Source organism: Seriola aureovittata, chromosome 1, assembly GCF_021018895.1.
Source record: "Seriola aureovittata isolate HTS-2021-v1 ecotype China chromosome 1, ASM2101889v1, whole genome shotgun sequence".
NCBI lineage: Eukaryota > Metazoa > Chordata > Actinopteri > Carangiformes > Carangidae > Seriola > Seriola aureovittata.
The window spans coordinates 15,137,973-15,151,020 of NC_079364.1; the positions used below are offsets into that span (position 1 = coordinate 15,137,973).

A 13,048-nucleotide genomic window follows, 5' to 3' on the forward strand; every position below is an offset into this window, starting at 1 on the left:
AGGTGTACCATGCCATTTATAAATGCTGATACAGGATTTGTTAAATTCTCAAACAAGCTCCAGGTCTTTTGATCGGAGTAAGTTTTACATTTTACCCGCTTTGTTACTATTATTTCAGTTCTATTGACATTTTCCTGTCTCCCCTGTCAGTTATTTCTCTTTAGTACATAGAGTGTAGTGACTTCATATCATTGAAATTATAGCTCCATCCAACTTCCACCAAAGGGTATTCAGCCAGGGTAACACATCCCTGTGTGAGTGTGCAAGGCTAGAGCAAATGTTTTCCTGTAGCACCACGGTCATTGAGGATGTTCACATACTTGGAGGTCATTTGAAACTCGATGATACTAATATGCACAATGTCATGATTCAGCGGTCACAGGAGGGCAGGTTTAGTCAGATGAAGAAAAACAAAACAGCAAAAAATGATCCTTCAGGCCCTTTTGTTTTTGGTACTTTAATAAGTGAAACAGGATTTTACCCCGAGTTATCAGTTAATTAAGTACAACTGTACAGTCTAATGCATTTGCATATGAATATGAGGTACTGCTTGACAGACAACGGTGGATTACTGAAATAAAGTGATACAGAATTAAGTTCATATATAAAAGAAAAGACACATTACATAATAAATATATACACATACAGACAATATGGAGAGAATAAATCACACCATGGCATGTTGGACAGTGTTTCCTCTTGTTAAACATTATGTCATCTCTGAGCCATAAAAATTTTGAGGCTTAGGTCTTGGCAAAAATATACAGTACTTTTGTGAAACAAAGAGCATCATGAAGGTGTTTCTAGGCAGCAAGGCAGTTTTTGGAGGATCAAGCAGCGAGGGTCGCCAAACGCTTTCTCAGAAATAACGGGGAAAGTGCAGAGAAAAAATTAAGCTTAACAACAAGCAGCCAGAATAATATTTACTCGGAAACAAATTTGAGGTTTGATCAGACATATAAAAGGAGGAAAGCGTTGGTGTCCTGTAGATGAATCTAGATATAAATTTAAGGTGAGTGATTCTTTGATGCTGGATGCTTCTGTGATATGGTTTTACTGGGTTATACGGTACATGAAACATGACTGTACCTCTTCCTTTTTCTTTCTAGTGCACAGTAAATGGAGTGAGACTGGAAATTCAGTGGTTCAAAGGTAACTTTCTTCTTTGTTCTATTTTGGTCTCAGTTTGTCAGGATGATGCTGCCACTCTGAGTGATGACAATGCAATGCAGGTGACATTACAAATTTAAATAGTGAGTACTTATGGCTGGGATTAGCATTAGATAAGGGTTTAAGTTGCAGTAAAATATAGAGATGCAGCAAATAGTTAAGAAACCAGTGTTTAGTATCAACACAGGAATTTGCAAATATATATATATATGTTTCCTGTTTTTTTTTAGTGACTTTGATATCTACATTTTCAGAAACCTTAGGTTTCATTTACGGCAAATCAATATATTTTCATCCATTTTCCATGCTTTATAGCTTTATCACTTTGGATTAAGCTGGTAAACAGAAAGTGCTATAACCTTGCAGCAAAGCTCTAGAGTCCATTGAGACACCAGTCTGGTTGTTTCCGAGGCAATGTGAATCAAATCAAGCTGCGTCTAGATTATATAGTCTATCTCAGAGTAGAGCGTGTCTGTCAGGTCCTCTTCGCTTGAGTCCTCACCTTTAAGGCACATGGACCCTCTCCTGTCAAAAAGGAGAGCACCACGGTGTAGTATCAGGGATAAACGTTAGAGAGTGAAATGCATGTATAGCTTTAAAAATCTTTCACTCAACAAAAAAAAAACAACATATATATATATATTTTGCTCTATTAAATGTACTGCACTCACCCTAAGTGCTGGCAGTTGAGATCCCCTGCACAGGGGCAATGTTTCCTGGGTCCTTTGTCCTGAACGTCCCAGGACAACATCTCTACCAGGTGGTTGGAGGTACCAAAGCAGCGCTCGCGCTCAATGGGTTTGGCCAAGCAGACAGGGAAGAGCAGGGCTGGACACACAAAGAAAATACACAGATTTCTGAGAAAATGAGTAAGCAGCATATAGTGTACTGTGTGCGCTGTACTATACCTTTATGGAAAGCACAGCAGAGCTCTGGGCTACAGTCAGTCTGGTATTGACAAGTGCTGCCAGCTTCTCCTTTTGTTGCATTTTGACTGCACTGACCCCACACACACAGCTGTTCCCCACAGCACTCCTCATCTTTAGTGCAGGACTTAAAGGACAGAGGAAATGGTTTTCGTAATACAGCAAAAAGCCAACATTTCACAAACTTCAAATTCTTTTGATAACATCAAAATGAGAACATAAAATGTACCGTCAGTTTAACAAGCATTAAAGACACTAATGATTCTCTGAGTGTGAAGTATTTCAGGTTAACTGGTCTCTGATGGCACAGAGAGAAGTTCCTGTTCCTACATATCCTTTATGAATTGTTAATTAAGGGGTACAGCAAACTGGTTACTTCCATGCAGAGTTTTCCTGTGCACCGCTTTTGACAAGACACAGATCCTGTCCTCTGTGTATTTATTATCCCTGCACTGTACCCTTGTGTGGCAGGCTGCCAGCATCTTATCCCTTTGCATTACTTTTTAGTGTGCTGCCCCAAGACCAATTCATCCACTGAGGAGACGACAGAAACAGCACTAAAAACTGAGTCTTAAATAAAATGATTTAACCTTGACATGTGCTGTCCCTTCATGTGAAGCTCACAGGACAGTGTTCACAAACAACTCACTCCAGTTACACTTGTGGACACACTGCAATGCAGTTGAAGTGAAACCCCAGCTGCTAATGACGGGAAGCGTGTGTGTTTGTGTATGTGAAGGTGCCCGTATAAAGGTAACTTGGGTTCACTTACCACATCGATTGCTTTGCAAGGCAGACACTTGGAGTCGTGCAAGACATAAAGACAATACCTTCCCTTCCCACAGTCCTTGTCAGTGATGCATCCCTAAAGACAAGAGAGAGGATGGATTACATCAGAGTGTATCAGCCTTTTCCAACTCCATGCTTTGGGCCCATAATTCTCAGGGCACCAGTAATCACAGAGCTGACAGGTTATCATGTGAAATAAGGAAAAGTTATCTTCATTTTATAGTATACTATCAGTGAGCTGTTGATGGTCATATTACATATACAAATGATGCAATATGCCAAATGTTTTTATATATATAAAATATGTCAAACTAATCTCAATATATCAGTCTTATAAATCTCTTAATCTGGACCAATTTGTAAGTCATGTGACTTTACATGGGATTCAAACTCTGGTTTGTCCAGAGTGCAAAATAAAGAAGTAAATAAATGAAGCTTCTAGGTTGCATAAGCATCTTTGCAGCTATTTAGGCAGGCAGAAAATCTGCGACATATTTATGAAGAAAGAGGCGCCTCCTCCAGTTTTATTTTTACCTCTTGTAACTAGCACAGACTCTCGTCCCAGAGTTACCATGTAAATAATAATTCACCTCTCCTGTGTCTCTGTAATGTGTCTAAACATTGAACGGACTCTATTCTGCCATGACAAAAAATTTGTAAAAATTCAAACAAAGCTGTTAAAGGTCATATGAAAAACAAGAGTTCTGTTTAAAGAATGCATTTTCTATTGGACTAGATATATAATACATGTATGAACTTACGTGATCAATGCTGTTTCCCAAGTCACTGGATTGGACAGTTGTGGTGCTTATGTTGTTCGTCTCCTGTGTGTGGGTGGATGGGTGGGGGGAGACATCTTTTAAATTTCATTCACAAAGGGAAACAAACACTATCTTACTTTTGTTTCCTGTTTACAAGCCTACCTGGTCTACTGAGGTGTGGACAGAGTCATTATCAGTCACTTTATCAGAAGCAGTTTCATTGTGATGACCTGGAGGAAGGTCATTGGGGTTAGGGCTGAGACTCACACTCTTGTTGTTCCTCTAGAAGGATTGGAGAGATAATCACACATAGTTCTCAGCTAAAGAGATGCATTAAGAGGCAACTCCCATATTCTAGCTCATTCCACTGCTCTCTGCCACAAGATTTTTTTTTTTTTTAAAATATATCTGCAGGGATGCAAGTGCTTTAAAATATTCTCACAATACCAACTTATTAAGGCTGTTATCTGCAGTGAGCAGTGAAATAATGCTATATCATGTAAGAAAAAGGAAAAAAAGCTAGACTGAAAGATGCAACTAGCTGCCTACTTGGTGAAACGCATCCCCAGGCTTTTGCTGCGGATCCTCTGGCAGTTGCTCCACTTCCACAAACATGCGGTCCAGCTCCGACTCTCCCTGGTCGGATTTATCCTCCAGTATGTGACTGATGCCTGAGTCCACTATCTCGGGGAGGATGCCATTGCAGACTGCAGTGAGAGCCAAGACTAGCAGGACGACCCGCATCATGCTGGTCATGGTGCTACTTGGTACTGCTGCTGCTGCTGCACTCTGAGGAGGGTGTGGTGTGGCGCTGATGCTAAACACCCAACAGCGTCACCACAGCTGATACGCCTCCATCCCTGCGGGGTCATCACCTCACACATGGAAATTTCCCGCTTAAACAGGAAAAAAAAAAAAAAAACTTAATTCGTTTACTTCTGCATAATTATTGCTTACCTCTTAAATGACTCGCAGGTGTTCCATAAACTTAGTCAGGATACCTCAAACATAGTTCAAGTCTAACTACCGCTCTGTGTGTGTTGTTTTGGCTATGGATGTAGATGCCAGGAAACAGGCAACCTTCGGGAACGTTCCCTAAAGGTTCTAGAATGTTCTAACGGTTAAATGTTTACAACCTTTAGCGAACGTTTCTACCAACATAACGATCCAAAAACGTTCCAGGAACGTTGGCCAAAGGTTATTTTTGTGTGGAAACTTCAGAGAACCTTGACGGAACGTTCCCTAAATTTGTTCTCTGAAGGTTCTACAAACAGAACCTTCCGGAAACGTTCCAGGAACGTTCGGTAAAAAATTCCTGGGTGACAAAAGTAAAACAATTATGTGGCAATACATCATATGCACTTATGACACAGTTCTCCCTCTGTCTTGGAGGTTGTCCTGGCTGGAAAACCGGAAGCGGCTGCTCGGTCCCTTGGATGACTGCATGACCCAGATGAACGCCATGAACTATCCCTGCCAGCATCAATACCAACACCAGCTGTTTAGACATTTGTTTTGTTTATTATTCTCTGTCCTCAGTATTCACGGGTAACTCAACGGGTTTCTTGCATTTACTTCATTTCCGCTTTTGTTGATAGGTGATGCTAGTAACATTATATAAGAACAGAATTTATAAATAGTAAATTATGATTAAGTGATGGATCAGATTCAGCACAGTCACCATCTTCACAGGTGAAAATATTTACCAATTCAACATCAAAATAGTGTTCAGTAGGAAACAGCTGGAACTGGTCAACCAGACGTTCACCCAGGAGCAGAATGAGATTCTTCATATATTGATACTGCTGTTACCACGTACTTTAGATGTATATATTAGCCTTACACACCCTTCAGTGTGTACTGAAGATTTGACTGTTAGATGTTGACGCATCCTGCAGCCCTGTGACAAACAGGGATTACTTCTAACTAACTGACAGTATGAAAGTGTGTTTCGTATGTTTCATTATTTGGGCGAGATAATCCTCGTCCTTGTAGTTTCTCAGTCTAGCCGCAAGATGGCATCATTTGCCTTTATAGTAAGTATCCCATATCCTGGCTTTACACGTTTGCAGTGTCAGTCCAGTGGTTTTGTCCACGTGCTTCGTAGACTGAAGCTTCTGCTGACACGCTGTAAAATGTATTATGTGTCGTCTATACGGGGGCGTATGGCGTCAGGTGGTCTCATGTTAAATGAGGATTAACACCTGAAAAGCCTGTGTTTTGTATAAGAAAGAAGTTTCCCTTGATGATATCTGCTTTTAAATACAGACGTGTTTTGAGCTGTCCCACAATAATAAACGTGAAATGTTACTTTAGGCTTATGCTCGTGCCTGTTTTTCGGTTTTAGTGTGTAATCGTTTAGGTCATTTATAGTTAGTTTTTTAGATCTTCAGTCCACCCAGATTAAACCTCAAAGATCCAGTCTGTTTTGTAGTTTGTCTTTTCTTGCCGTGGGGCAAACTCGCAGGCTATCAGAGGAAGGCGGGTGATCGGTTAAATGTTGAACTTTGGCATGAGAAAGTCTGGATCCACGGGATTAAACAGCAGTCAGTCAGTCAGTCAGTCACAGTACAGCTGCCCGGGGAAGTGTCTGACTTTAGAGCACCGCCCTCAAACACTGGACGCAGCTGCACTGAGAAACTGCTGCTGTGTCAGACCGAGGACCGACACACTTCACACAGCACAGTTCAGGACCTTGTGTGAAGGAAGACACTGGAAGGAAGGACAGTTTGAATCGGGTTCAGATATGAGGTGAGGGCTTTTGTTTTTACACTTTGTAGCTTTTTGTGTGTGTGTGTGTGTGTGTGTGTGTGTGCACACACACACACACATGTGTGTGTGTGTGTGTGTGTGTGTGTGTGTGTGTGTGTGTGTGTGTGTGTGTGTGTGTTTCCTAATGAAGCGGTATGGGGCTGTATGAGGCTGAGGCACCTGACAGACGCTTTGACCTGTTCTCGTTTGCCTGTGCTTCAGCAGCCGATTCAACAACATCAGATTGAAGTAGTCCAGTGGTAAGTAGTAAGTTCACTGTATGAACTGACTGTAAAGTAACAGTGATCATGTTGCCAGTGACATAATGGGATTTGTCCTGCTGACATTGGGCTGCAAGCAAAGTGAGAGTTTGGGATTTTATGAACACCTGCTAAATCTTTTCAAGGGAAAGCCTTGATTGGACATTGTTTGAGTTGCTTCATACAGCTTGGCTTGTCTGTCTCCTCCCTGATAATACAAAAAGTTATCTCCACTTGCGTAACCTGCATTTTTGTTATGCTGTTGCATATAGTGTTACAAATCACCAGCATAAATCACAAGTCTGTGTAGTTGCTTTTCAAACATGCCCTCGGGAGTGACAGCTTTTAAGTAAGTTCAAAGTCAATAAAAAGTAGAAACAGGTAAAGCTAGGTTACTGTCGTCCCTCACTAAGGGGTTTCTGTTCTAAATCCCACCATTAGTCTGTCACCATTAGTCTGCCTGGTGTTTTAGTTCTTTTAAGCCTTTCTCAGGCTGACCCCACCTGCTCAGCAGCAGCTTCTTGACAGCAGGTATCTCTCTGCCTGTTTTTGTCAGTTGAAGTGACACAATCTGAATAATAAAAGGAAGGTGTGGTGTTGACAGGCTTTACTGTCGGGCTACTGAAAGAACTCAGTGAGTTACAGAAACTACCTGTTAATGTTTTCTAGTGTGACTACAGGTTAATGCATCTACTGCTACTGATCAAACACACAGCTGAACGTTCGCTAAACACCGCATTCCTCATTAAGCAGAACACACACACACACACACACACACACACACACACACAGACCCCAAAATTTGGTCTAGTGAGGAAAAAAAAGGAATCATAAAGAAAATACTTCATGATCAACACGTGAACCTTGATAAATACTCAGGCGGCCTAATTTGTTTCTTCCTCTTCCACATTTCAACACACCGCAGGAGCACTCAGTCTGGTATGATTCATATGTCTTGCCCGATGATGCAGGAGCATTCAGCAACATTTTTATGGGGGGGGGGGGGGTCAAAAGAGTCATATAAACAGTGGTGGTTTTGCGTGAGCAATCGTTTCCTGTGTATTCTACGACCGTTGAAAATACATCCCCTTTTCTGTGCAGCCAGTAAGATTCAAACTTTATTACAAACTAACTCTGTTAGTGAAAGTGCTATCATGTAAACGGTTTTCATACTAAAGTATCTGGTCTCTGGCCCACACTCTGATGGTCCATGTGATTTATACTCATAGTGTTTAACAACATCTTTGTGCATAAACATTCAACTGCTACCGCATTATTCTCCTCTTGCTGTTTTTTTCCCTCTCAGTCAGCCTTTCTTTGAGTCATTCATCTGCTGTGATTTAAGACATATGGAAAGACAAAGCAAACAGTGTATTGCTCAATAAGATATGCAGTTTCTTGGCAAATACTTCATCAAACAGACTCTTCTGTTATTGCTAAATAGCTGCAAGGCTTATGTTGTGAACAGGATCAATGATTACAGGTTTAACTTTGATTCATGATCTTCTCCTGTCAACACAAAGCTACTGTAGAGCTGAGAGAATACACAAACATCAGGAGTGTCAGATATGTATGAACAAATGTAACAGGTATGTTGGACTTCACTGTGTATAATTAATACCAACATGAAACAATACTTAAGATGTTCCTTTTAGAAACAGTAAATACTGTAGTTAAAAAGATACTTAAGTACATAGGTCAACTGATCAAATGGATAAATGGATTGTTAATCAATCAGCTAATAAATCAGAGGAATAAAATTATGTGAGGAAGTCATGCTGTGGATGAAAACAATGTAAACGTGTTTCTTGTGGACTGTGAGTGGAAGCTTGTTGTCATTATTGCCAGGGAGGTGTTGTGAACTTTCTCCTTCCTCTTTGCAATATGTTTCCTTCCCTGTTCCACAGCATAAAAACGGACACATGTGCCCAGGCGTCGGCTAAACAAAAGAGATAGGAACTCTCAGAGATAGGTGGGGCGTGTTGCTCGCTACAGTCTGCCAGTCTGTAATCGAACAAAAAGTTTTCTGCTGTATCAAAACAAAAACACAACATAGCCAGCAGTAGCCAGTCAGTGCCACAGTTCCTGTCTCCTTTGGAAAGAATGCATATTCTTAGATAATATGACAAACATTTCTGCTTTCTTTAAAGCTGTTAATACATCGCAACATTGGGACATATCACATCTAAAACAACAGCACAGCTAAAGATGGAGCCACTGAAGGAGGTATAGAGCGGCTTTAGTAAAGGAACCCCAGGATATCATTAACGGGTTCCCTCTGGCACAGACAGGGGCACACTGAAATGGGCTTTTAAACATATCTTTGCCAAGCTTTAAAATCACAGAGGTGGAATTTTACAGAGGCAGCTCTGCTCCCAGCTTTGATCTGGACAGGAAACCAGACACACTCCACAGGAAGAGTTTGGATGGGAGGCGTCCGAGGGAGCTCGCATGCTTTTGTTACAGCACTAAGAGCTTTCTGAAATGTAAAATAAGTCACTTTATCTCTTTGTTGGTGCATCACCATGATTCAGTTTAACTGCCAAAATGATAAGTAATTTTTGATATTTAGTTTTGTGAGACAGGTGAGTCTGTTGCTACCAGGCCCTGCAGCAGTTCAATACAGGTTAGACTGTTATTGAGTTAAACTTTGTCATCTCTTGTGTTCATCTGAGGCCGTCTTGTTTACATGGTCTCTTGTTTACAGTTTCTAGCCCTGTTGATATGTTTTCAGGTCATGTGCTGTTTTTTTCTGCAACATGACACTTGTCTATTCTGAGCCTGGCTTTACTGATTGTTGGCTTACAGAATCTGCTATTCTTGCCACACAGTAACACTGCCATCTAAACCTTGACTGTGCCCTCCTGTGATATGGACGAGTTAAAGCCGCCCTCTGACCTTTGACCCTCAGTGCCAGTCTGTGCCAACTCATTTGTAACATTCTGATGAATATGTAAATCAGTCTTCTAGGTTTTTTTTTTCTGACACGACAAATTTGTTATAACACATGAGAATGTGTAGTTAGGGCCAGAATAATCGTTCAGGTGAATAGTTTGTGGAGGTAGCTGGGCAGGCATCACTCTGTGCTCAGTGGGCCTGCAGACGGCAGCCCTGAAGCTTCACAAGCCTTCTTCTGTTTGTGTAAATGAGCAGTTTTCTCCTCTGAAGTTGAATGACATTTACTGTGGTCTGCCAATCTTTCTACCTTGCTCCTGACAGATCTTCTTTTGTTTTGGCACTGCTGCCCGAACACGCAGCCAGACTTCAGAGAGTTGAGATAATACTGTGGAGCTCTGGGGCCTGGTGAAGGGCAGAGCTGGCAGAGCTGCAGTCCACATGAGTGCACTGTTTTCTGAGGAACGCTGCCTTCTTATCAGGCTTACAGATGGTTCCTTCCTGGTTTTCTTGAGTCCAGTCTGTAATTACTGTTGCTGGCCGACTACACTGCAGTATGTGCATTTCCCAGCACTCCCAATGTTTTCCTTGTGTAGTCAGCTTCCTATTATATTCTGATAGCCTGGAGATATGTGGTCTGCAGAAACAAATGAAGACATTACGTCACTGGTTTGACACTCACTTCAGTCTTTACAGTTTTGTCAGTGTCGGACTTATACTGAATGTTTAAATAGGACTGTCTGTTGCAAGGAGCTTCTGGCAAACACATGGTCACTTTGGGTGGTCTAACGGGATTTATGCATTATTTTGGGATAAGAATGGCAATTAAGGCTGAAAGAGTTAGTTGATTAATTGAAAAGTCAATTGCCAGGAAATTTGTCACCAACTCTTTTGATAAGTTATTCATAATGTTAAGTCACTTTTCAAACAACAATCCCCTAAATTCCCTAATTATAGCTTCTCAAATGTGAAATTTTGCTGCTTATGTGATAGTAAACTTAATAATACCTTTGGGTTTCGGACTGTCGGTCAGACAAAGCCAGACATTTTACGACGTCACACAGGGCTTTGGAAGAATATATGTGTGTATAAAAGCGTGCCTGTGCCTGTGCATGTTTGAATTTTTTTTTTTGCCTTTCAGGTGTTACAGGTACATTTTTCACATTCTTAACATTCCCCCTCTATCATACTGGATAGTGATTGCTTGCTTTGATACAGATACACAGCAGTGCCTTTATTTATATACCGCACACTCCACCATATGGATCCGTACCTCACAAAGCACTGACATTTCTCTCTTTGGGCAATGTGTCACAGTACAGTAAAGTGAATGCATGAATAATGGTAAAATGATACATAAAGCCTTAGAAGCACTTACGTTGTTAAACAAAACTAATAAGCCATAGATATCACTAGATCAATTATTTACAAAGAAATTACACACTGTACTTGACTTTCTCAATTAGCCTCAGTTGGTTTCACTCAATCAGATCATTTTCTAAACAGACAGGGGACTTAAAGGTATTTTACACTTTTCTCTTTTTTTTTTAAAGTTCTGATGTCCTTAAGAAGATATATTTGTGGTTTTTCAAGTAGCAAAAACCATCTCAGTATAGTTTCCCTCTTTAGCAAGAGCAGGGCATTTTGTGTCTGTGAGCCTGTCGTCTGAGAGGCCTCGGATGAATGTTTTCTGAGTGACGCACGGCCAGACCAACCACTGGTAACAGATTGTAGCTTATTACTGTAGCTTGTTAAACCCGGCAAATGCAAATGGCAGCGGTCAGTCAGAAATGTTCTGAAATGAGCAGAACAGACGGTGAAATTCGCATTAAAATGCTCCAGTATTTCAGATTGTTCTGTAATATTACTATCCTTGGGAAAGGATATGTTGGCTTACTGACATCCAACGGTTGTGCAGCGTTTCCTCAACATTTGTCTGTCTTGTAGCTTGTTAGCTCAGTGACAGATTGACTGATTGGTATTGTGTTGTTAATAAAGTTAAAACAAAGAAAAAAAAGAACCTTTGTGGGCGGTGCGGCCGTGCTGAAGGTGGTGACTGCATAGTTCTGACATCACAGCATCTCTCTGTGGACTGAGCGTTTTGATACTTTCACAGTATGTATATAGCACCTGGACCCGCTTTACCATAAAAAAAAGACATGGAAAACTCACTTTCTCCAATATGGGACCTTTAAAACGTGCACACTGGTGAACTCTCTGATCCTCTTAAGTATTATATGGTTTGGTTGTGATGTATGGTGTGTGTGACTGTGTGTATTTTTTCCGCTTTGTCTGTCATTAGTTGTATTTTTACAGCCGCTCTGTGGGTTCAATCTGTCTGCCCACAAGTGACTTTCCATTCTGTCAGACTGAGATGGTGAAGTCATAGGACTCTGTCTGACACAATGTAGTTTGAGCGTTGAGCATTGACTTGGCTGGGAAGACAGTAAATGGTACCTTTTCATTAGTCCTCACAGACATCTGCATACAACAGATGGTTCCAATAATTGTGCCTTTTGTACTTCTTTACTTGGACTGAAATGTGAAAGCATAAGTGCAGTCAACATGTCTTTATTTGAACTTTCCACCAAAGCCACGAGAGATTCTTGAACGTTGGCCAAAGTTTGTAATAAAATGATATCAACATAAAATTATTTTTAGGAGCTCTTGTGAAAAAATAGCCTCTTAACAAAATGGAGGTTTACTTTTTTTGGCAGGAAGTTTACATCCCTGTATCTCAAAGAAACTTATTTTAAACTAAACTGGTGAGAGAAATGACTCCACAGAGGCTTTATAGGAGATTTTATATTGGGCCCCAAACACTCCACATACCACATGGTAGAATACACAGCAATTTTCCCATCACAGCCTCCTGCCATGCATGAGAGATTAAAGCACCTGCATTGTATATCATGCCTGTCTCAGTCATTGCTCGTCACTCACTGACAATCAGAGAGTAAATTCCCCCAAAACTATGAAGGTGGTCCTGTGACTAGATGGCTGTTGGAGCCACGGAGAGGCTTAGCACAGTGTTGGACTCATGCTGATGGAGCAGTTCAGAGCCGCTCTAGCCACGTGGCAAAGGAATGTCAGCTCACTGAATGTGAGGCTGAATGTTCGCTGTGAAAGGCCTTAGTGGTCCACAGTATCTTCCCACAGGACGGGAGCTTTCTGAAGCTACCAAGGTGTATAAAGCAGACTGAAGGTCACCTGAGTGAACAGTATTTCTACGGCCTGGTTCCTGTTCTTCTCTCTGCCTGAATCTTTCTCTGAAATGTAAAACAACAGCAGAAGCAAAACAGGATGCAAACACACAGCCAAACAGGATCCTGTGTAAATTAATTTGCTAATTTTAGCCTTGGGACAAAACGCTGTTGCTGTAGGAACAATATTCAAAATCTCACCACATTCAAATCACAAACATGTTGTGACCCAAGACTGATTGGTCATTGAATGTAGTGTGTAACTTTCTCGTACGCTTGTGGATTCGTCCTTG

The 13,048-nt window shown here is 41.1% G+C and overlaps 2 protein-coding genes across 6 annotated transcripts in view; one reads left to right on the top strand and one right to left on the bottom strand.

The window, feature by feature from the left end:
- Positions 1-441: 441 nt before the first annotated feature.
- Positions 442-4,733, bottom strand: dkk3a (dickkopf WNT signaling pathway inhibitor 3a). Its single transcript, XM_056372340.1, has 7 exons — positions 4,196-4,733; positions 3,809-3,928; positions 3,647-3,709; positions 2,869-2,961; positions 2,079-2,223; positions 1,842-1,998; positions 442-1,695 (listed from the first exon to the last, which is right to left on the bottom strand). The coding sequence occupies exons 1-7, from the start codon at positions 4,400-4,402 to the stop codon at positions 1,608-1,610; spliced, it is 873 nt and encodes a 290-aa protein (XP_056228315.1). The 5' UTR covers positions 4,403-4,733; the 3' UTR covers positions 442-1,607.
- Positions 4,734-6,215: 1,482 nt separating this feature from the next.
- The window catches only part of mical2a (microtubule associated monooxygenase, calponin and LIM domain containing 2a), a 36,601-nt gene continuing 29,768 nt past the window's right edge, over positions 6,216-13,048 (top strand). For 3 of the 5 annotated variants that reach the window (XM_056380790.1, XM_056380771.1, XM_056380804.1), the window contains exon 1: positions 6,217-6,397. The gene's annotated coding sequence lies outside the window, so the exon portion shown is untranslated. Of the gene's footprint in view, positions 6,398-13,048 lie in introns of all 5 variants that reach the window. The other 2 variants (XM_056380781.1, XM_056380798.1) reach the window with 1 other exon arrangement.